This window comes from Bos indicus, chromosome 17, assembly GCF_029378745.1.
Source record: "Bos indicus isolate NIAB-ARS_2022 breed Sahiwal x Tharparkar chromosome 17, NIAB-ARS_B.indTharparkar_mat_pri_1.0, whole genome shotgun sequence".
In the NCBI taxonomy this organism is placed as follows: domain Eukaryota; kingdom Metazoa; phylum Chordata; class Mammalia; order Artiodactyla; family Bovidae; genus Bos; species Bos indicus.
This window is the reverse complement of record NC_091776.1, coordinates 37,086,607-37,112,914: the sequence shown is the minus strand read 5'-3', so window position 1 is coordinate 37,112,914 and position 26,308 is coordinate 37,086,607. Positions and strand designations below refer to the sequence as shown.

The 26,308-nt window shown below is 36.8% G+C and overlaps 1 protein-coding gene across 4 annotated transcripts in view; it reads right to left on the bottom strand.

Annotated features, from left to right (window-relative positions):
• FSTL5 (follistatin like 5) overlaps positions 1-26,308 on the bottom strand; it is a 935,726-nt gene that overhangs the window by 159,174 nt on the left and 750,244 nt on the right. For all 4 annotated transcript variants that reach the window (XM_070769158.1, XM_070769157.1, XM_070769159.1 and 1 more), the window contains exons 9-10: positions 7,040-7,201; positions 1,976-2,110 (exon numbers count right to left, since the gene is read on the bottom strand). In XM_070769158.1, coding sequence (XP_070625259.1) covers positions 1,976-2,110; positions 7,040-7,201 — 297 coding nt within the window. The remainder of the gene's footprint in view (positions 1-1,975; positions 2,111-7,039; positions 7,202-26,308) is intronic.

Here is a 26,308-nt window from a genome sequence, read left to right as displayed (position 1 = left end):
CTCCTGTACAATGTTATGAACCTCCATCCACAGTTCTTCAGGCACTCTTTCTATCAGATCTAATTCCTTGAATCTATTTGTCCCTTCTACTGTATAATCATAAGGGATTTGATTTAGGTCATACCTGAATGGCCTAATGCTTTTTTCAATTCAGATCTGAACTTGGCAATAAGGAGTTCATGATCTGAGCCACAGTCAATCTTGGTCTTGCTTTTGCTGATTGAATAGAGTTTCTCCATCTTCAGCTGCAAAGAATATAATCAATCTGATTTTGGTATTGACCATCTGGGTTATATCCATGTGAAGAGTTGTCTCCTGTGTTGTTGGAAGAGGGTGTTTGCTATGACAAGTGCATTCTCTTGGCAGAATTTTTTTAGTCCTGTTTCCTTTTGTACCTCAAGGCAAAACTTGCCTGTTTTCCAGGTATCTGTTGACTTCCTACTTTTGCATTCCAGTCCCATATGATGAAAAGGACATCTCTCTTTTTTTGTGTGTGTTAATTCTATAATGTCTTTTATATCTTCATGGAACCATTCAGCTTCAGCTTCTTTGGCATTTTTGGTCAGGGCATAGACTTGGATTACTGTGATACAGAATGGTTTGCCTTGGAAATGAACAGAGATCATCCTGTCATTTTTGAAACTGCACCCAAGTACTGTATTATTAAGATGGAAGAGTAGAAGGATGTGAACTCATCTTCTATGGTGAGAACCCCAAAATTTCAATAAGCTGCTGAACAACCACTGACATGAGAATGTTGAATTCCACCAAAAATTATACCCCACATCCAAGAGGCAATGCTTGAACCTGGTCTAAAATTTGGGCTCAGAGAAATTAGCATATAAAGGATTCTCAAAATGTCAGAGTCCTTGAAAAGCTTAGACTAATATGAGATGTAGACAGGCATTACAGATTGACTTTGGAGCAAGGAGAATGAATAGTCAGTCCAAGCAAATTGAGAAAGAATCCGAAAATAGCCATGTATGCCATGTGTACCAGAGGAAGAAAGTGTCTGAATCTTTCCCTATAGGTAGCTAACTTGATGAATGCTACAGGAGTACTTTGTGTTCTAAATATTATAGTTCAGCTATAATCAAAAATTCATCTTTAGTATCTCCTTTCCATCATATTCCTTTCACAAAGTAAAAATGTTTAAGTAGGACACTACATTTTTCTTAAAACTTCATGAGAAAATTAGGAGACATGTACAGTGATGACAAAGGATTTCAAGCAGTAAGTGGAGAATAGCCCATGATGTGTTGGTGCCAGGGCAGTGAATGTTTCAGGTGGCTTACTTCTCTACCTGCTGCAGAAAAAGGTTGATGTACAGCTACTGGACCACTGAATACAGTGCAGAAGAGAGAAAAAGAATGATATTATGGTATTAAGCTTATAGGATACCCCTTGGCTGTATTGTGGGACCAAGAATCCCAAATCATTGAGGAGAGGGAATTTGCAAAGGATTTAATTTCCTGTATAAGCACATGGGAAGATAGGACTCAAAATAGCTTATATACATCTGCCAAAGAAACAAAATCATTTTCATGTCATATTGAACATTTCACAATCTTGCACTTAATCTTTCAATCTACTTTTAATATTTCAAGAATTCTATCCTTGCTATATATGAAAACTACTTTCGTTTGTTTATTTTTTAATTAATTGATCATTTGCTTAGCATTTTCTGATGCTGCTGTTTCTGAAAAAAGCTTAGTTTTAAAGTTGAGTGTGATGTGTGTGTGTGTGTATGTGTTAATCACTCAGTCGTGTCTGACTCTTTGCGACCCCATGGATTATAACTCACCAGCCTCTTCTGCCCATGGGATTCTCCAGGCAAGAATACTGGAATGGCTTGCCATTCCCTTCTCCAGGGCATCTTCCCAGCCCAGGGATTGAACCTGGGTTTCCTTCATTGCAAGCAGATTTTTTTTACCGTGTGTGTGTGTGTGTGTGTGTGTGTGTATTCAATACATACGGGTCTTTCTAGCAGAATCTTCCACAAAAAGAGAAGAGATGTCTTCATCCACTCCTGCTTCATTTTTTGCGATACAAGTGTATGCTCCTGTATCTTCATAGCGCACATTGCTAATATGAACCTCACTGCCATTTGCTGAAAACAGAGGCAAATGCAACTTGTAAGCTACAATTTCAGCTTTGGTACAGTCATTTCTGATTACACAGTCAAATAGTTCACTTAGCTTGTCCTAATTAAACTGTTTTCCTTCCTACTTCCATGCTTTGGAGACATGCTAAGTTATTTCTAATGCATTCAAGTGTTTCATAAATTGTGCTGTCATTCTGTTACAGAGATCCCAATGCTACTTATCAAAAGCACACACAGTATATTTTATATTCACTTCATACTCCCTACCTTGCATAAGAAGTATTACATGTTGATAGCTATAATTTCATTTCTGTATTCATTTTTAATATTCAGGATCCACTTTGTCTTCAGCTTTTACAACAGTTTTAATTAATACCAATATGGTTCATTCACAGAGAATACATGTGAAAATACATGTCATAAAGGAATTAAGTGAGCTACATCATATAAGTATAATGCCATTCCATTGAGCAAGCATATTATTGTGTCTGCATTATACATTAGGAATCATTAAGTATGGAGGACAGAAAGAAAATATACATAATTCCTTTGCAAGATTCTCAGTTGTTTTCAAGAAAAATATACCTAATCTAAGCAATATTATCATATGGAATTGATATCATCATTGTCAACCAAAGGGTTAAGGGATTGATTAACCCAACTTTTAAATCTTGGTAAAAGAATATTTGAAGCTAATCTCCGAATAATAAATTGCATTCCTCAAAGTGTAAACAAGGGTATAATTACCCACTTACTATACATTGGCAGACCATGAAGTACTTTTACACATGCGTGCATGCTCAGTTGCTCAATCTTGTCCAACTCTTTGCAACCCCATGGACTGCAGCATGCAGGCTCTTCTGTCCATGGGATTTTCCAGGCAAGAATACTGGAGTGGATTTCCATTTCCTCCTCTATGGCATCTACCCAGGGATTGGACCCTCATCTCCTGTGTTGGAAGGTGGATTCTTTACCACTGAGCCATCTGGGAAGCTTTTACATACATTATCCCTTCATAGTTCCGGATAATAACTAATTATCAGATGAGGAATCTTAAGCTCCTAGAATGATCTTACGCAATTTACTTCCCTCAATATAAGGGCTGGATTTCTATTATGGCTTAAGTTTTAATGTTTTACTCATTTGTTTAGGTTTGCATATTTTCTTTTACTTTCTTTTTTTCTGTGTGTGTGTGGGTGTGTGTGTATGTGTGTTTATGTATATATTCCATGTTATCCAATCACGGGGACACCATGTTCTGTCTGCAGTAAAAAGGAGCATGATTCTTCCTGATAGAGATGGGGATCAAATAATCAGAGTGGCTATTTGGGGAAAGAAGGTAAAAAACCAATGGGAAAAGAGCTTAAATGTCATCCCTATGGGGATATGGAGAGGCAGTGAGTGTTTGGGGAAGGCTAATCACTGAAATCACTCAAACCTCTTTCTCTTACAAATATCACTGCACACTTCCATTCCATCATTTGTTGAGAATCACTTCTCCAAAGCAGTTGGCAGGTTTTTGTGTTTGTTTTTGCTTTTCTCAAAAAGGCCAGATGGTAAATATATTAAACTTTGTGGGCCACACAGTCTCTGTGCCAACTACTCACCTCTGCCATGGCAGCATGACAACAGCCAAAGACAATATTTTTAAAAATGTGTGTGGCTCTGAACAAAAAACAAAAACAGAAAACAAGCAAAAATATTGCTTTATTTACAAAAAATAGGCAGTTTTCCAGATTTGGTCTGGGGTCCTTCATTTGTAAACCCATGCTCTAGATGATGGGGAAGAAACAAAGTATCAATATTTTAGCCCAGATCAGCTTCTTTTTTTGTGTGAAACTTGACCCTCTCCAAAGACCACACACTTAACAATGTGAATTCTCTAGAACTTTTGAAACCCTTAAGTTAATTTATTCTTCAAATTCTCTCTTCCCAAAATTCTTATATGTTTTTCTAACTTATATGCTTGTCTTTCCCTCTTTTCTAGAGGGATTTTCTAATATCTAGAAATTATCTAGCATTTCTAGATATTTTCTATTCTATAGCCAGAGCTACCAATTTCCTGGTTCATTTATCATCCTGACACATCTGGTTTCAGAATTAGAACAAGATGACATCCCCTGCACCCACTTTTTAAATATATTACTAGACTATTACATAAGGAAATTTACAAAATTTCAAATTCACAATATTCAGTTTACAGAATGTTACTCGACCTTTACAGTTAGATGCATTTCATACCCTACTTCACTTTTATTTCAAATCTTTTTTCTTTGTTTAATGTTTTCCAGCAAATAATAACTTCTTAATCTAAGCAGGTGGTCTTCTTTTTTAAACCATTAAATACATACACATGATTAGAAACTGAACTCAAATAATTTTACAGTATATAAGTTTAAAAAGTTCATCACGCTGTACACCTTAAATTTACACAAATTTTTAGGTTAACTTTATTTCAATAAAAGATAAAAAATAAAGAAATTAATCCAAACTTCCTGTTTTCATCAACATCTTAATTTTTATTTAATTCTCAAAGGAAACTTTCTCTGCTTCATTCTAAGATGATCCCCTCCTTCTTTCTTGTTGATTTCCACGACAATTTGTCCATCTTTCACCTGCTCCATTGTCCACATATCTTTCTCTTTACCTATATCTTTCAAAACAAAATAAACTGTCCAAGAAGTAAGAAATAACTTCACCAGTCCTAAACCTTTTCACCAGAAGCTACTATCTTTTATTTTTCCATCTTTCAAAATTTTGAAAGATATTTTTATTCCTATCTTTCATTTCTAAGGACACAGCAAACTGATTTTTTAAATGTCACAGGGACAAACTAATCACTAACCCATGATATATTTTAATAGTCTTCCTTGACTGTGCATATAGTATTGATGAACTCTTTCCCAGTTTTGGCTTTCTTTTCTTTCCTTCTGTAATATCATTTGTTCTTATCTCTTTGCTAATTATTAGTCTCCTTCTGATATTCTCTTGATTTGCCTGCCAATAGAATATTTCTTCTTTTCTACAATTTTACTTCTCATAACATCCCATCCATTTGCATAGTTATTCAGTTAGTGCCTAGACTTAGAGTTCATATAGAAGTGACAAATAAGCATCTTATGAATAAACAGATAATTAAATAACTATAGAATTTGTTAACGTGTTAACATACACAAAGCCACATGGAAATTCACACTCCTGTGCGCCAGATTTTTCTCTTAGGCTGTGCTCCCAAATCAACTTTTATTACTTGTCATAGCCTCTTAAAACTTAACCTAATTTCTCTTATTTAAAAAAAAATGATAATAGCTGTTTTACAAATGTCCTCATTCTTTCAAAGTTGAGTGAAGATTGTAACTAACTTCCCAAATTTTCCTTCTCTTATAAAGGGCATCCCAAGTGGTCCTAGTGTTAAAGAACCTGCTTGCCAATGCAGAAGACATTAGAGACATGGGTTGGATCCCTGGGTTGGGAAAATCCCCTGGAGGAGAAAATGGCAACCCACTCTGGTATTCTTGCCTGGAGAATCCCATGTACAGAGGTGCCTGTTAGACTATAGTCCATAGGGTCATAGAGAGTCAGAGACAACTGAAGTGACTCAACACACACAACACCCACACATTTCTAAAACAAGGCTATATTATGTTTATAGAATACGGTTTGCTGCTATCAAGTGGGCAAGAGATTGCAAAATCAGAAGCTAATTAGACTTTTACTCAATTTGATTTCTGTTAATCAGATCAATCTTCTTCTCAGATAATAGACACTAAGACACAATCAGAGAAGGAAACATGTAAATTTATTTTGCCTAATTATATTAACATAACATTGTTAGGATTCAGCTTTGAAAGATCAAAAATACTCTTATATGTCATTCTTGATTTTCAGAAATAGATAAGTAAATGTTTTTAAAAGATTTATTTAAAAATGTATGCTAATAAATTGAATGGTAGTCCCCGTCCAGTGTTCTTGCCTGGAGAATCCCAGGGACGGGGAGCCTGGTGGGCTGCTGTCTATGGGGTCGCGTGGAGTCGGACATGACTGAAGCGACTTAGCAGCAGCAGCAGCAGCAGCAGTATACTCATATAGAAATAAGGAAAATATATTCATTTCTAACAGTATGAACAGAAGGAATTTAAAGGCATGGAATAAGGAATGTAATGCCACGTAACAGATATTCCAGTAAAATGACTGTCCCTGGACTACTCTTGACATTGGAAATAAGATCTGTAAATTTTATTACTTACTATGATAATCAAACTATATGCAATTAATTTTGCATTATTTTGATTATTTGATATGATAAAGATTATCTGTTTTTTAATACCATACATGTGTGGTTAGTATAATCTGTATAATGACTAATCACAACTGCATATTAGATTGTTAGAACATGTAGAATATTTATATATTAGAATGCAAGAACTTCATCACTTTAAAACAACACAAATGTGAAACATATTTAGCAATATTTTTATTTTTTTTTCCTTTGTTCATTTGGAAAGTGTGCTGTAAAATATTTCCTAAAGAATTTCTATATTATTGACATATTCTGTAAAACATATTTTAATGTATGATTTAAACATATAAATTGTCTCTTCAGAAATGTATTTAATGAAGGAATTCAATTATTCTGTTCAGCATATCTGCTATAATTCAGAGGATAAGTTTTAGAAGAAAAACAATATTTTACTTATAAAAATAATGACATAACTAATCATTATGACAAGACTATTATTTAAAACATTAAAAGTATTAAAGTATTGTTTCAAATATAATGTCTTAGGTACTAACATAACTTTTTTTCATATTCATTGCATACATTGTCACCAAGTATCACTTTCTCTTTTTTCCAAAGAATGTAAAATGTGTTATAAGTTTTAGTATGAAATTTCTGCATTGTTATTTAAGAGAAAAAATGCAAGTAAAAAGCACCTTGAAGTGTGAGTTGCTTGGACAGTTTTGGTGTAATATCAATTCCATTCTTCAGCCAGCTAAGCTGAGGATTTGGTATGCCTTCTGCATGGCACCTGAGACTTGCAGTAACTCCAGGTTCTCGGGCTTGACTCTCTGGATACACCCGGATTACTGGAGGAACTAAAATTAGAAACAGAAAAGAAAATGATTAGTATCCATATATGCCACTTGATTTTCTGAAACAAAGAAAAATAGCAATTGTATATGTTAATAATGCTATGCATTTCTACAATGTCTCAGTTTGCAAATCTAAGTAATTTGGTATCCACTAACATATGCCAGTGGTCCCTGGATAAAAGCTATTCTGAGACTGTACCAGGTGAAATACAAGGTAAGCCCAGGATATCTTGTTTCAATAACTAAAGAGGCCCTTAAGGAATGAGAAAAACATATCAAAAAATACAAAACCAGTTTAAAGGGGCTTTCATTTACCAAATACAAAATAATTTGAGCATTAAGATAATTACCAGTTATGAAGGAGTATAAAAATAAGACTTTAAGAATTCAGTTATATAAGTAAATGAATAAATACTTAAATGGGAGAAAAGGAAAAGCTTTTCCTTGCTATAGCATTTAAAAAAAATTACAATAACAATTCCACTTATGGTACATAAGACTCCAAATGGCAAAAAAAATCTTGAGAAAGAAGAGTGGAGCTGGAGGAAATAAGCTTCCTGACTTCAGACTATACTACAAAGTTATAGTCATCAAGACAGTATGGTACTGGCACAAAAACTGAAATATAGATCAATGGAACAAGATAGAAAGCCCAGAGATAAACCCAACCACCTATGAGAACTTTATATTTGACAAAGGAGGCAATATACAATGGAGAAAAGACAACCTCCTCAGTAAGTGGTACTGGGAAAACTAGACAGTTATTAATACATGCAAAAAATGAAAATAGAATACTTTCTAACACCATACACAAAGATTAACTCAGAATGAAGACCTAAATGTAAGACCAGAAGCTATAAAACTCTTAGAGGAAAACATAGGCTGAACTCTCTTTGACATAAACCACTGGAAGATCCTTTATGATTCACCTCCTAGAATAATAGAAATATAACTAAAAGTAAATAAATGGGATCTAATTAAAGTTAAAAGCCTTGCACAGGAAAGAAAACTATAAACAGGTTTAAAAGACAACTCTCGGAATGGGAGAAAATAAAAGTGAATGAAACAAATGACAAAGGATTAGTCTTCAAAATGTACAAGTAGTTCATGTACCTCAATACCAAAACAAACAAACAAACCAATCAAAAAGTAGGCAGATCTAAATAGATATTTCTCCAAAGAAAACATACAGATGCCCAACAAACACATGAAAAGATGCTCAATATTGCTTATTATTAGAGAAATGGAAATCATAACTACAATAAGGGATCAACTCACAGTAGTCAGAATGGCCATTATCAAAGAATCTACAAACAATAAGTGCTGGAGACAGTGTGGAGAAATGGGAATTCTATTGTACTGTTAGTGGGAATGTAAATTGATACAGCCACTATGGACAACAGTATGAGGATTCCTTAAAACACTAGGAATAATACTACCATATGACTCAACAATCTCACTACTGGGCATATACTCTGAGGAAAACATAATTGGAAAAGACACAGGCACCCCAATGTTGAAAGCAGCACTATTTACAATAGCTAGGACATGGAAGCCACCTAGATGTCCATCAGCAGATGAATGGATAAAAAAAGTTGTGGAACACATATACAATGGAATATTACTTGCCCATAAAAAGGAAAATATTTGAGTCTGTTCTAATGAAGTGGATAAACCTAAAGCCTGTTATACAGAGGTAAGTAAGTTAGAAAAAGGAAAAAGAAGTATCATATATTAATGCATACATATGTGATCTAGAAAGATAATACCAATGGCTCTCTTTACAGAGCAGCAGTGGAAATGGAGATATAGTGAACTGACTTGTGCACACAGTGGAGAAAAGAGAGGGTGGGACAAACTGAGAGAGTAGCCCTGAAACACATAAAATACCACATATAAAACGGATAGCCAGTGGAAATTATCTCTGTTATGCAATGAACTCAAACCTGGTGCTCTGTAACAATGTAGAAGGGGGGGTTGTGGTGGAAGGTTGAAAGAGGGTTCCAGAAGGAGTGGACATATGTATACTGTCTGAATGGCTGAATCATGTTGCTGTACAGCAGAAACCAACACAATATTGTAAGGCAATTATCCTCCAATTAAAAATACAAAAGTTAAAGAAAAGAATTTAGGATAATTCTACTTATGGTACACACTAAAAATATAATATTTAGAAACAAATTTCACCAATTTATGTGATGGACACGGAGGCCTGGTGTGCTGCAGCCCATGGGGTATCAAAGAGTCAGACACAACTGAGTGAGTGAACTGAACTGAAAATCACAGCAGATGGTGACTGCAGCCATGAAATTAAAAGACACTTGCTCCTTGGAAGAAAAGCTATGACCAACCTAGACAGCATATTAAAAAGCAGAGACATTACTTTGCCAACAAAGGTCCGTCTAGTCAAGGCTATGGTTTTTCCAGTAGTCATGTATGGATGTGAAAGTTAGACTATAAAGAAAGCTGACCGTTGAAGAATTGATACTTTTGAACTGTGGTGTTGGAGAAGACTCTTGAGAGTCCCTTGGACTGCAAGGAGATCCAACAAGCCCATCCTAAAGGAAATCAGTCCCGAATATTAATTGGAAGGACTGATACTGAAGCTGAATCTCCAGTACTGATGGGAAGAACTGACTTATTGGAAAAGACTCTGATGCTGTGAAAGATGGAAGGCAGGAGGAGAAGGGGACGACAGAGAATGAGATGGCTGGATGGCTTTAACGACTCAATGGACTTGAGTATGAGTAAGCTCTGGGAGTTGCTGATGAAAACAGGGAAGCCTGGCATACTGCAGTCCATGGGGTCACAAAGAATCAGACATGACTGAGCGACTGCACTGAACTGAACAGATAACATGCTGTTGAGGACGTGGAGAAAAGGGATCTCATGTACATTTTTGGTGGGAAAGCAAACTGGTGATGCCACTGGGAAACTAGTATGAAAATTTCTCAAGAAATTATAAATATATCTGTAAAGAAGTCAATAAATCCCCCCTTTCTGCTTAAATAAGCCTTAATTGATAAAGATTCCTTCTGAACTTTAACCTCGATATTCTCACCAGGAAAAATGAGATTTAATAATATCTCCCCTGTTATATGTATTCATTCCTCTGGTGCAGCTTTCATAGCAGTACCTTAAGAGTGAAAATTATAACGTATTCATTGACTCTATAAATAATGCTGAACACTTCATAGTCATGTTGCTGGGAAGATGATTCACAGTGAGGTTAATGGCATCTCCAGGTCACACAGCTTATTGTAGCCTAGAGTTTGAGATAAAAGTCATGGAGCTCTAATTCCTGGACCAACCCTCTCCACATTTCATGTTGCCCTTAACCAACCTGGCTGAACATAGTCTGTAATAGCCACTGAATTTAGCCAATAAGAAAGAAAGAAAAAAAGAAAATCTGATGAGTATTAAAAATAAGTATGTTCAAATTTTCTGTGGTCAGAATTTCCTATGCCAAAACTTTTTATACATATTTGTATATATATATATATATATAAATATATACTGTGCTAATTTGCTTCAGTTGTGTTCGACTCTTTGAAACCCTATGGATTGTAGCCCACCTTCCTCCTCTGTCCATGCGATTTTCCAGGCAAGACTACTGGAGGGGGTTACCATGCCCCCCTCCAGGGGATCTTCAATTCCCAACCCAGAGATCAAACCCACATCTCTTAAGTCTCCTTCATTGGCCAGTGGGTTCTTTACCACTAGCACTTCCTGGGAAGCATATACATGTATCTATAATGTTCTGGCAGTCCCACTTCAGGATATATAATCAAAGAAAAAGGAAGTTTATTATCTCAAAGAGATAGCTATATGTATGAACATCTTTCCCATGTTCATAGCAACATTATTCACAGTAGCTTAAGTATGGAAAGAATCTAAGTGTTCTTCAACAGTTAATAGTAAAGAAAAAAATATGTATAGAGACACACATATATAATCATAATGTAAATGACAAGCAAAAGGTGGAAATGATACAAGTATCAACTGATAAATAGAAAATAAAATTTGGTTTATCCATACAATAAAATATTATTTGATGATGAAAAGAAAGAAGTACTGATATATGCTACTATTTTAACATGCTAAGATATTACATTAAGTGAAAGAAGTGTCACTCATAAGTCCACATATTGTATGAGCCCATTTCTATGAAACATCCAGAATGGGTAAATCCATCAGGATTAAAAGCAGATTAGTGGTTTATAGGGGCTGAGGGGAGGGAGAAATGTAAAACAACTGCTTGGTGGATATCAGGATTATCTGAGGGATGATGAAAATGTCTGGGGAGTAGATGATGAGATGGTTGTACAACATTTTAAATGTACTGTAAACCACAGAACTGTTCACTTCAAAATGATTCAATGTTACATGAAATTTACTTTGATAAGAAAGGAAAGCTTTATAGAAGTGCTTATAAGTCAAGTGACAGAGAAAGTTCCCATGTCAATAGCAGCAAGGAAACAATATTCATATGAGGGAGCCATCCTGAAAGTAAATTCTATAGCAAGGTTTTAGATCACTGCAGCCTTGGCCAAAATGTTGACTGCACCTCAGAAATACTTCATACCAGGGCCAACTAACTAAGCTTTTCTCAATATTTTTTAATGTCATTTCTCTACTTATTATCTTTTATCTCTTTATTATAGTTTAGAATTATTATTATGTTGAGAAGATGATGCAGGTTTGCTGTTTAAAGCCACTAAGCATTAGGTAATTTAGTATGTGCTCATAGATAAATAGATAAAATTCCTCAAAGTTGAGAGCAATATAAACTTAATACCAAAATTAAGCAAGGACATTGCTAAAAAAAAGAGTAACTACTGGTCAATTTCATTCATGAAAATAGACTTTAAAAGTTTTCAAATATATTAACAAACAAAATCTAGCAGAATATAAAATGATAATGAAAGTGTTAGCTGTTCAGTCATGTCCAACTCTTTGTAACCCATGGAAGGTAGCCCACCAGGCTCCTCTGTCCATAGGATTTCCCAAGCAATACTGGAGTGGGTTGCCAAAATGATATTAGACCATAAAATATTTGTTTTGCTATAGATATTCAAAAATCACTCAATATAATTTACAACATATATAGGTTAAAGGAGAAAAACCATAAATCTCAACAGCTACAGAAAAGTCATTTACTGTTAGCACACAGAAATGAGCAAGTATTTTACATTTTAAAATAAAGGATGTCTTAAAATATACACTAACCTTGATAGATGATATGATTAAGTAAAGTAAAATACAAAATAATCCATGGATGAATTGTAGAATAAGTACACTTTCACTTTCACTTTTCACTTCCATGCATTGGAGAAGGAAATGGCAACCCACTCCAGTGTTCTTGCCTGGAGAATCCCAGGGACGAGGGAGCCTGATGTGCTACCGTCTGTCAGGTCACACAGAGTCGAACAAGACTGAAGTGACTTAGCAGCAGTAGCAACAGCAGTAAGTTTGCATGACACAAGTTATTTATATTTGTAAATATGAGCAACAAATATTCAAAGTATCTTGAATAATACAGTGTCATAAAGCAACAGAGCTTCCCTTCTTTTATAATACTTGATATTCCCTGGAAGCTCAGCTGGTAAAGAATCTGCCTGCAAGGCAGGAGACCCCAGTTTGATTCCTGGGTCAGGAAAATCCACTGGGGAAGGGAAAAGCTACCCATTCCAGTATTCTTTGGCTTCCCTGGTGGCTTAGATGGTAAAGAAACCACCTACAATGTGGAAGACCTGGGTTTGATCCCTGGGTTGGGAAGTCCCCTGGAGAAGGAAACAGCTATCCACTCTAGAATTTCAGCCTGGAGAATTCCATGGACAGAGGAACCTGGCAGGCTACAGTCCATGTGGTTGCAAAGAGTCGGACATAACTGAGTGACTTTTACATTCATAAACCAACAAACATATATATATATATATATATATATATATATATATATATATAAACTTACCTAATGAATGTCCATGCCCCTTGCAAGAAAATTTTAAAATGTTATTTGGAAAAATGTTAAGAAAAATGAGATAAGAACTAATTAATGGAGAAATAAAACCTATTTTCTGTCCTCTTGTTCTTGCCTAGAGAATCCCAGGGACAGTGGAGCCTGATAGGCTGCTGTCTATGGGGTCCCACAGAGTCGGACACGACTGAAGCGACTTAGCAGCAGCAGTTTTCATTATGTCAATTTCATTCATGAGAAGTTCTTTGCTCCTTTGCCTCCCCATGCCTCAGTAAGGTAAACCCATTTGTATAGGAATCTTTAAATATTGTGCCTCTTACCTGAATTATTTTATTTACTCTATTAACTGGTCATAGATATGTTACCCAATATCTGTGACAAATTGTAAAGTGATATATTGATGTGGGAAGACAAGTCTCCTTACTCTCATGTGTATACCATTCAATAATAGAAGCCAAGGAGCAAATAACTTTAACACAATGTTTTCGTCCTGCAGCTGAGCTGATGAGGATGTGATGCGTACATAATGAAAGGAGTGATGGACACAGCAAACGTTAAGAGAGTGTTTGAATAGGATTTTGAAGTGTTTTTTAGGAGTATAACAAAAGGACAAGTGGATGTATTTGTGAGGGAGGTATTTATAGCAGAAACGTAAGACCAGAATATCATGTATTGTTTCAATGAGTGCTTCTTCAATTTGAGTTATATTGTGGGCAGTTAGATGTATTTCATACACATCTGTTCTAAGAGTCAGTTACTCAATTTGCCACCAACGATCCTGTGAGAGAAATTCTGCATTCATTCAATAAACATATGTATATTGATTACACTTTGTGGAAGGGTTCAGGAATTATACAATGATTAATTATTAACTATACAATTCTCAAATGATCATGTAACATATTTTGAGAGTTGGATGAGAATGTAAGTACATTAGGGCAAGTGATTTAGACACTTTAATTCCAATATCTAAAAGCATTTGTTCTTTTCAAGAAAAACAAATATATTATCTCTAATATAAATATTAAATGTATTCATACTGAAAACGAGCTGTTCTAGATAGGTGGATTTTCTAAATGTTGGAGGTGAAATCTTTTATAATACTTAATATTTAAGATGAGCATTTATTTTTTATGAAAGCCTCAAGTGAAATACAGATTTCATATTTAGAAACTTCTATGATAATGAAAGCACTGCTTTATTTGGCGACATTCAATGACATTTAGACTGTGACAAATGAGTGTGAACCCTTACTCTGTTATTCAATAGTTATGTGATCTTGAGCACATTTTTAAATCTTTTTAAGCCTTTGCTCTCCTATATTGAAAACGGATATTGTATCATACTATACAGGTTTTGAAAACCAAATGAAATAATAATAATTAAAGGTTTTATATATTACAAATGATATATATTACATTGTTTATGCTATATATAATATATAATGCTATTTATACTACATATATATGATTGTATATATATAGTACTGCTGCTGCTGCTGCTAAGTTGCTTCAGTCATGTCCGACTCTGTGTGACCCCACAGACGGCCTCCCACCAGGCTCCCCCGTCCCTGGGATTCTCCAGGCAAGAACACTGGAGTGGATTGCCATTTCCTTCTCCAATGCATGAAAGTGAAAAGTGAAAGTGAAGTCACTCAATCTTTTCCAACTCTTAGTGACCCCCTGGACTGCAGCCTACCAGGATCCTCCATCCACGGGATTTTCCAGGCAAGAGTACTGGAGTGGTGTGCCATCGCCTTCTCCATTATATACATACAGATATATAATTATTTGGCAGTGGGGTTTTGCCTTATTTAATTATGGTATCCTCATACATAGCTGAGTGATGAAAGAACCATAGAGTATGAAAAAGTGGTCCACAGGGTGTGCAGTATAGTTTTATCATACTTGCCCCTTTTTCACACTCAGACTGGCATTTTCTGTTTAGAATGACCATGAGAGTACATGTACCCTGCATTTACCTTAGTAAGAACATAGTTTGGCAAAAAAGGAAAGAGTCTAGCTCTCAAAGACTCTGCAGGATCTATCTTAGCAAAGGGACCACGGACAGAAAATGATTGGAGGAGCCATTGTACAATCTGACTGACTAATGAACAGATGTAAACCTTTCAAATCCACTGGAATTATAAAACCAGTAGCCTGGTTGAAGTCATCAGATCAGAACTATAAACATGCCCATCTCCCTATCATCCCTTAGTTTCCATTCTTGGTTATAGATACTCTAGACATCATAAACCATACTCATGTCAACTGTAATGCAGAGACAGAAAAAGGGGGCTAAAGAACGCTCCTCAAAGACTCAATAATCATCTAGGATTTGACTTTGTGTATTGGCTTTCATAGTCTCAGATGTGGAAAAATAGCCTCTTGATGAAGGTGAAAGAGGAGAGTGAAAAAGCTGACTTAAAACTCAACATTCAGAAAACTAAGATCACGGCATCTGATCCCATCACTTCATGGCAAATAGACGGGGAAAAAGTGGAAAAAGTAACAGATTTCATTTTCCTGGGCTCCAAAATCACCGTGGACAGTGACTGCAACCATGATATTAAAAGACGCTTGCTCCTTGGAAGAAAAACTTGTGACAAACCTAGACAATGTATTCCAAAGTAGAGGCATCACTTTGTGAACAAAGGTCCACCAAGTCAAAGCTATGGTTTTTCCAGTAGTCATGCATGGATGTGATTAGTTGGACCATCCATAAAAAAGGCTGAGTGCTAAAGAATGGATGCCTTAGAACTGTAGTGCTGGAGAAGACTCCTGAGAGTCCATTGGACTGCAAGGAAATCAAACCAGTCAACCCTAAAGGAAATCAACCCTGAATATTCACTAGAAGGACGGATGCTGAAGCTGAAGCTTCAGTACTTTTGGCCACCTGATGTGAAGAGCTGACTCACTGGAAAAGACCCTGATGCTGGGAAAGATTGATGGCAGAAGGAGAAAGGGATGACAGAGGATGAGATGGTTGGATGGCATCACTGACTTAATAGACATGAGTTTGAGCAAACTCAGGGAGATAGTGAAAGACAGGGAAGCCTGGCATGCTGCAATCCATGGGTTCACAAACAGTCAGACACAACTTAGTGACTGAACAAGAACAAAGCTGTGAGCACCAGAATTCTGCTACATATTTCACAATGCTGCTGCTGCTGCTAAGTCGCTTCAGTCGTGTCTGACTCTGTGCGACCCCATAGACGGCAGCCCACCAGGCTCCCCCGTCCCTGGGATTCTCCAGGCAAGAATACTGGAGTGGGTTGCCATTTCTTTCTCCAATGCATGAAGGTGAAAAGTGAAAGTGAAGTCGCTCAGTCCTCTCCGACTCTGAGAGACCCCATGGACTACAGCCTACCCGGCTCCTCCATCCATGGGATTTTCCAGGCAAGAGTACTGGAGTGGGATGCCATTGCCTTCTCCAACATTTCACAATACACCCACACAAAAACGCATGGAAAACAATGATAGGAAGTAAAACAATTTTGATTTTTGTTCCCTTGATGATTACTTACATAACTTATTTTAAAATAGCAAATACATTGGTAACCAACAACAGGGAAAGGGAGGAAAGGGGTAAATTATGAATTTGGGATTAACATATATACATTACTATATATAAAATATATAACAAACAAGGACCATCTGTATAGCACAGGGATCTATATTCAATGTCTTACAATAACCTATAGTGGAAAGGAATCTGAAAAAGAGTATGTATAGCCACACAAACCCATATAATATATATATATATATAAATATATACAACCATATATATTTTTCTTTTATATATATATATACTCTAATCATTTTACTGTACACCTGAAACACTCTAAATAAACTATCCTTTAATAAAATAAAAATAAGAATTAAATAGCAAATGCAATTTCAAAAACAATTCTCATAATACTTCTATGCCTACTTTGCTGGTGACATACAACATATGTTTAGGCTCTTGAAATATGTAGCACTGAGTAGTTTTTGTAGCATTTTATTTTACTGGAGCTTAAAACAAATAATTTTTTAACAAGATATTTTAATATGCTGCTAGCAAACCTATATCATCATAAAATGTGGAGTAAAAAGACACTTTCAAAACTGACATAATCTCTAATCACTTAACAACAGGGGAGTTAGGAAATGAACTATGTTTTTAAAAAAGATGTATATAGAAAGTCAAAATGGATAACTACTTTCAACTAGTATTTAATAAGAGAAAGTATATCTTGTCACAATATAGTCAAGGCAAGGCTTAATATTTTTTGCAACATTCTTTGGAATAGTAAAAACTTGAAACAATCTAAACATATTTGAAAATTAGTTTGAAAGGGAGAAACCAATCAACTGAATGATAACAAGGTACAACATCATTCGTGTTAGAATATACAGATATTATATGTGTCACCTATATGCCTCTGATACTTCCCAAAGGAGAATTTTTCAAATAATATGTTTAGTTTTCCTTTGCATTCTTAGCTATTTCTACGTTATTGATACACATGTATGTGAACTGAAAGAGAATCAGTCAACAATAATTCTTTGTCATATTGATGATTTACTCATATAACATGTTTCTCATTTAGTGTACTGGTATCCAAGTGCTTATTTAACTTATATGCAGAGTACATCCTGAGAAACTCTGGCCTGGAAGAAACACAAGCCGGAATCAAGATTGCCGGGAGAAATATCAATAACCTCAGATATGCAGATGACATCACCCTTATGGCAGAAAGTGAAGAGGAACTAAAGAGCCTCTTGATGAAAGTGAAAGTGGAGAGTGAAAAAGTTGGCTTAAAGCTCAACATTCAGAAAACGAAGATCATGGCATCCAGTCCCACCACTTCATGGGAAATAGATGGGGAAACAGTGGAAACAGTGTCAGACTTTATTTTTTTGGGCTCCAAAATCACTGCAGATGGTGACTGCAGCCATGAAATAAAAGACGCTTACTCCTTGGAAGGAAAGTTATGACCAACCTAGATAGCATATTCAAAAGCAGAAACATTACTTTGCCAACAAAGGTCCTTCTAGTCAAGGCTATGGTTTTTCCTGTGGACATGTATGGATGTGAGAGTTGGACTGTGAAGAAGGCTGAGCACTGAAGAATTGATGCTTTTGAACTGTGGTGTTGGAGAAGACTCTTGAGAGTCCCTTGGACTGCAAGGAGATCCAACTAGTCCATTCTGAAGGAGATCAGCCCTGGGATTTCTTTGGAAGGAATGATGCTGAAGCTGAAACTCCAGTACTTTGGCTACTTCATGCAAAGAGTTGACTCATTGGAAAAGCCTCTGATGCTGGGAGGGATTGGGGGCAGGAGGAGAAGGGGACAACAGAGGATGAGATGGCTGGATGGCATCACTGACTCGATGGACGTGAGTCTGGGTGAACTCCAGGAGTTGGTGATGGACAGGGAGGCCTGGCATGCTGTGATTCATGGGATAGCAAAGAGTCGGACACGACTGAGCGACTGAACTGAACTGATCCAAGTCGTTTTCCTTTTGTCTGCCTTCTGATGGAAGAGGATAAGAGGCTTATGGAAGCATCCTGAAGAGAGAGACTGACTGAGAAGGAAACTGGGTCTTGTTTTGATGGGCGGGGCCATGCTCAGTAAATCTTTAATCCAATTTTCTGTTTATGGGACAGGCTGTGGTTCCTCCCTGTTGTTTGACCTGAAGCCAAACTATGGTGGAAGTTATGAACATACCTCTTTCAAAAGGTCCTATGCATGCACTGCCTCATTCAGTGCCCCCAACCCTGCAGCAGGCCACCACAGACCCACTCCTCCACCAGAGACTCCTGGACACTCACAGGCAAGTCTGGGTCAGTCTCTTGTGGGGTCACTTCTCCTTTCTCCTGGGTCCTGGTTCACACAAGGTTTTGTTTGTGCCCTCCAAGAGTCTGTGTCCCCAGTCCTGTGTAAGTTCTGGATGTTCTATGGTGGGGTTAATGGCGACCACCTCCAAGAGGGTTTATGCCACATTCAGATCTGCTGTACCCAGAACCTCTGCCCCTGTGGCAGGCCACTGGTGACCCGTACCTCCACAGGAGACACTCAAACACTCAAAGGCAGTTCTGGATCAGACTCTGTAGGGTCTCCTGGTGTGCACAAGGTTTGTTTGAGCCCTCCAAGTATCTCTGGCAGATATGGAGTTTGATTCTAAATGTGATTTTGCCCCTCCTACCATCTTGCTTGGGCTTTTCCTTTGCCCTTGGACATGGGGTATCTTTTTCTGGTGGGATCCAAAATTCTCCTGTCAATGATTTTTCAGCAATGTGTTGTAATTTTGGAGTTTTTGCAGGAGAAGATGAGCACACACTTCTTCTACTCCGCTATCTTGTATTGATCAAAATTGCTCATTCACCTAAGTTTACTTAAATAGTAATTGGTGGAATCAGCAAATGCACTCAGACAGTGTGACTATAGAATTTAGGCTTATCTCTTGTGCTATACTGTCAAAATGTAAATACTGATGTTTTCATACTGAGTGAAATAAGTCAAACAGAGAAGGAGATATATGATATTCCCTATATGCAGAATTAACACTGTGACTTTGACACAGGTCCTTTACTTCTCTGAATATTAATTTCTTCACCTCCCTTTCCTCCATTAATCCTTGGAAGCTGGTCCTGCCACCATTACTAATGATGTTCCTCAGGCTAAAGCAGCCACTGCAGTCCTCCTTCTCCTGTGGAAAATTCTTAAAGAGATGAGAATGCCAGGCCACCTGACCTGCCTCTTCAGAAATCTGTATGCAGGTCAAGAAGCACAGTTACAGCTAGACATGGAAAAACAGACTGGTTCCAAATTGGGAAAGGAGTATATCAAGGTTGTATATTGACACCCTGATTATTTAACTTATATGCAGAGTACATCATAAAAAATGCCAGGCTAGGTGAAGCACAAACTGGAATCAGGATTGCCAGGAGACATATCAATAACCTCAGATATGCAGATGACACCACCCTTTTGGCAGAAATGAAGAAGAATTAAAGAGCTTGGGCTTCTCTGGTGGCTCAGAGGTTAAAGTATCTGCCTCCAATGTGGGAAACCCGGGTTAGATCCCTGGGTTGGGAAGATCCCCTGGAGAAGGAAATGGCAACCCACTCCAGTATCCTTGCCTGAAGAATCCCATGGACGGAGGAGCCTGGTAGGCTAAAGTCCATGGGGTCGCAAAGAGTCAGACATGACTGAGTGACTTCACTTTCTCTTTCTTGATGAAAGTGAAAGAGTTTGCCTAAAACTCAACATTCAGAAAATTAAGATCATGGCATCCAGTCCCATCACTTCATGGCAAATAGATGGGGAAACAATTTAAACACTTAGAGACTTTATTTTGGGGCTCTCCAAAATCACTGCAAATGGTGACTGCTGCAGCCATGAAATTAAAAGATGCTTGTTCCTTGGAGGAAAAGCTATGACCAATCTAGACAGCATGTTAAAAAGCAGATATATTATTTTGCCAACAAAGGTCCATCTAGTCAAAGCTATGGTTTTTTCATTAGTCATGTATGGATGTGAGAGTTGGACTATAAAGGAAGCTGAGCACTGAAGAATTGATGCTTTTGAACTGTGGGTTGGGGAAGAGTCTTGAGAGTCCCTTGGAAAGCAAGGAGATCCAACCAGTCAATCCTAAAGGAAACGAGTTTTGAATACTCGTTTGAAGGCCTGATGCTGAAGCTGAAACTCCAATACTTGGCCACCTGATGCAAAGAACTGACTCACTGGAAAAGACCCTGATGGGAAAGATTGAAGGTGGGAAGAGAAGGGGATGACAGAGAATGAAATAATTGGAAGGCATCACTGACCTGATGGACATGAGTTTGAGCAAGCTCCGGGAGTTGGTGATGGACAGGGAGGCCTGGCGTGCTGCAGTCCATGGGGTCACAGAATGGGACACAACAAGTGACTGAAATGAACTGAACTGAACTGATCAAGTGATGGTCTGAAAAATGTCTCACATAAACTTGAAGGGTTAGTGATTGGCATAACAACTATTTAACCTCGGTGACAAGCTACACAGTAATAGTAGGTTATTTTTCTCAGGATACACATTATGAAATATAAATGAGGATTGATTTCAGCCTGAATTAAAAAGTCAATAATCCTCCAGAGAGCATTTCAAGCCATTTGTTACAGTCAGTTTTACATAGGAAGTGCACTCTATGAACTTGTTTTTCCTTTCTCTGGACAGTGCATCTAAAAAGAAACCTAGGGGACCAGTGGGTTCCTACATTGGCCTTAAATCAACTGCCTCATAATCTAAACAAAGGGTAATTTTAAAGCTGTCTATTCACTGAAAAGTTCCTAACAATATCGGATGTCTTACAAAAATATCTCAGCATTTTAAATGGTTGAATTTAGTACTATCATAATATCAATAATTGTGCTGTCAAATAATATCAATATAGAATTATCAAATAATATTAACATTAAATATCAATATTTATTAATATGTGCATACAAACACATTAAGTTTATGTATTATGTATTATTCAGCTTTATCCTATAAATATAGCTAAGTTTCTGTCATTTAAAATGGAAGGTATGTAAGAAGACCTAAATATTTGAATTTTGTTTATGAAAAAATTTTAAGTATAAAATCTGATTTTATTATCTTAAGATTGTAATTGAGAAATATTTATTAACAACTTCTGGTGTAGCATGTAGTTCTAGGTGTCATTCTCACATGTTCAGTTTTACATATAAACATGTTGAGTGACTGCTGAGACCACAATTGGAAATTAGCCTAAGAGACTATGGGAAATAATTGGCCTAAATTATCTTATCTGGTACTGATCACAAAATAAATGTGAAGTATCTACTGGATACTGGCCCCAGAGAAGTATCTACTGGAATGTGAGTACTGGTAATCTAAATAGAAATTATGATTTAGACATCATATAGTCATACATAAGGTATACTTGAGATCCCTAAAAAATTGTGTTTTTAAATGCCAAAGTCAAATAAATCATCAGTTCATTTATAGTATTTTTAGAGAGGTATTACTAACTCACTTCAAATAGATGTAATCTCTCAAGGAAAGTGAACTATTTCTTTAATCACCCAGTTAAAACAAATAGTATCACTTTGTGACTAAACTAAACTAATATTTATCTAACAATTATAAGGGCATAAATGGTAAAAAAAAAAAAAAAATTGGATGCTTTATATATATGGAGGACTAGTAACTCTAAGAAAACATAGATAAGGCTATTTTTAGCTAGTTATAGAAATTAGAAATGGAAATGGACCTCTGATACTAGAAAAGTATTAAATTAAAAGTAAAAAAAAATGAGTTGAAGATAATAAACTATTATTAGTATAGTTACAATTCTGGAAACTTCTAGAATCAGTTATAAAAGGATATATCAAGATCTTCACAACCCAGATAATCACGATGGTGTGATCACTGACCTAGAGCCAGATATCCTGGAATGTGAAGTCAAGTGGGCCTTAGAAAGCATCACTAGGAACAAAGCTAGTGGAGGTGATGGAATTCCAGTTGAACTATTTCAAATTCTGAAAGATGATGCTGTGAAAGTGCTGTACTCAATATGCCAGCAAATTTGGAAAACTCAGCAGTGGCCACAGGACTGGAAAAGGTCAGTTTTCATTCCAATCCCAAAGAAAGGCAATGCCAAAGAATGCTCAAACTACCGCACAATTGCACTCATCTCACATGCTAGTAAAGTAATGCTCAAAATTCTCCAAGCCAGGCTTCAGCAATACGTGAACCGTGAACTTCCAGATGTTCAAGCTGGTTTTAGAAAAGGCAGAGGAACCAGAGACCAAATTGCCAACATCCTCTGGATCATTGAAAAAGCAAGAGATTTCCAAAAAATCTATTTCTGCTTTATTGACTATGCCAAAGCCTTTGACTGTGTGGATCACAATAAACTGTGGAAAATTCTGAAAGAGATGGGAATACCAGACCACCTGACCTGCCTCTTGACAAATTTGTATGCAGGTCAGGAAGCAACAGTTAGAACTGGACATGGAACAACAGACTGGTACCAAATAGGAAAAGGAGCACATCAAGGCTGTATATTGTCACCCTGCTTATTATGCAGAGTACATCATGAGAAATGCTGGGCTGGAAGAAGCACAAGCTGGAATCAAGATTGCCGGGAGAAATATCAATAACCTCAGATATGCATATGACACCACCTTATGGCAGAAAGTGAAGAGGAACTCAAAAGCCTCTAGATGAAGGTGAAAGAAGAGAGTGAAAAAGTTGGCTTAAAACTCAACATTCAGAAAACAAAGATCATGGCATCTGGTCCCATCACTTCATGGGAAATAGATGGAGAAACAGTGGAAACAGTGTCAGACTTTATTTTTGGGGCTCCAAAATCACTGCAGATGGTGATTGCAGCCATGAAATTAAAAGACACTTACTCCTTGTAAGAAAAGTTATGACCAACCTAGATAGCACATTGAAAAGCAGAGACATTACTTTTCCAACAAAGGTCTGTCTAGTCAAGGCTATGGTTTTTCCAGTGGTCATGTATGGATGTGAGAGTTGGACTGTGAAGAAAGCTGAGCACTGAAGAACTGATGCTTTTGAACTGTGGTGTTGGAGAAGACTCTTGAGAGTCCCTTGGACTGCAAGGAGATCCAACTAATCCATTCTGAAGGAGATCAGCCCCGGAATCTCTTTGGAAGGAATGATGCTAAAGCTGAAACTCCAGTACTTTGGCCACCTCATGCGAAGAGTTGACTCATTGGAAAAGACTCTGATGCTGGCAGGGATTGGCAGCAGGAGGAGAAGGGGACGACAGAGGATGAGATGGCTGGATGGCATCACCGACTAGATGGACGTGAGTCTGGGTGAACTCTGGGAGTTGGTAATGGACAGGGAGGCCTGGCGTGCTGCGATTCATGGGGTCGCAAAGAGTCGGACATGACTGAGCTTCTGAACTGAACTGAACTGATGCTCAAAACCGTGAAGTATTTAGTGATAATAATAACAGGCTTAAAACTGGGTAATAAAGGCCTATGAATATATTTCTCAAAAACCATAGTAACTTTATTGGATGAGAATAAATCAGCATTTTACTCAATATTTGGAAATATCTAATAGAATCCTTTTAATTAACAATCTTTCTAACCTAATAATGAATGTGTGCTCAGTCGCTTAGTCATGCCAAATTTTTGCAACACCATGGACTTGAGGCCTGCCAGGCTCCTCTGTCCATGGAATTCTCCAGGCAAGAATACTGGTGTGGATTGCCATTTCCTGCTCCAGGGATTCTTTCCCACCCAGGGATCAAACACGGATCTTTTGCATTGGCAGGTGGATTCTTTACCACTGAGCCACCAAGGAAGCCGTAATCTAATAATAGAAATGACCTAATGGAAAATTTATATACCTTGGTAACACTGAGCTCTACCTTTATGTCATCCTTAACTTTTCATTCTGTGATCTTCCTTTAGCAGCTGCTGCACTATTGTCAAAAATTATGGCACATTGTAGGTATTTTGGAAGTCAGATTTTATAGTTAGGGGACAGAAATCACTGACCCAATACCCTGACTGCATTCTAACTGAAAACAAAAGTGAATTTAAGGTGAATTGTCAGGTCACAGGGATGTAAACAAATAATCGCTGGATATCTTTTTTCCTTTTCTTGATGCCATTATCCTCTATTCTTTGGAAGGAGTCTATCACTGCTCTTCCACAAATTATTCATACAGCTGCACTGCTAGAAAGGCTTGTAAGAAAGCTTAAGGGTAAGAATATAAATGTCTCTGAAGTAGTACAGATTCACAGTGGCATCTGGATTGCTCTGTTTGTATTATGACTTCCTTTGTCATTAAAGCAACTTTCCTATGAAAAATTACAGACCAGGTTTAATAAATATTTTAAATGCTACTGAGCTTGTCCAATGCCTTTTGTCTCTGACATTATTAAAGCCATCAATTTCTCTTTAACTTTGTCCCAAAGCAATCTTTTTATATTCATGACTTTCACACTGCCTCTTGTCAATATTACAAAACTCTCTGATCACATTACTACAGCCTTCATAAAAGTGTAGAGTATGCAACAAAAGTTGGAAGCAAAATATAAATTAACAGTAACACACTTGTGTTCATAAGTTTTTCTATTTTTTTTAATTGTTAGATCTTCCCATTTTCCCATAGTATTGTAATAGATCACAACTATTTAAGCCATTTTGAAAGGGGCAGCAGTTTGTCCTAGCTTAATTAACTCAGATCTAATCTATCAATCCTTAAAATTAATAGTGGCCCTTTTAATCCCCAATTTCAAAGTCTCAAAAGCGACCATTTTCAGAAATGGTCTCTGAAGCACAAAAGAAAATTAAAGTATTCAAGATAATATGTAAGATGATATTTTTCTAAATCTATGAAAAAATAAGAATTAATGAACGAATGAATTTAATAGTTACACATGATAGATGCTGTTTTTTTCTTTCTTAAATGTTATTTACTTTTATATAATACATATGCAGTTTAAAGTTTGTCAAGAGATCTCAAAGTAAATACTGACTGTACAATGAATATATTATTATAATGCATCCAACCTAAAATTTGAATGTGCTTCTAGCACTTACTCTGTTCTAAGGAGCAATATATTCAATTTCTCTAAGTCTCAATTTCCCCATTTTTAAAATTTGAAATCCTTTCTAGGATTAAATGGATTAAAGGAAACAATGTATGGTGAGTTCACAACCCCTTGCTACACTCAGGTCATCAGGAAAATGTTGTGTCTTAAACCACAATTTTCCTTTCCAGAAAAATTTGTTTTTTTTAATCTCTTTATAAATAGAATCACTGAGGCTTTTTAGGAGAAATGGCAAAGACCTATAATTTCACTGTGGCTCAGATGTTCAGTGGTGTCTGACTTTTTATGACTCCATGGACTATAGCCCCCCAGGCCACTCTGTCCATGGGATTCTAGGGTGCCATTTCCTCTTCCTCCAGGAGATCTTCCTGACCCAGAGATCCAACCCATGTCTCTTATGACTCCTGCGTTGGCAGGTGAAGTCTTTACCACTAGCACTGCCTGGGAAGACTATAATTTCACTAGTCAATACCAACACAAATTGATTGTACTGCTTGGAGATCTAATTTAAAAGTAGCCTAAATCCATGTATGGGT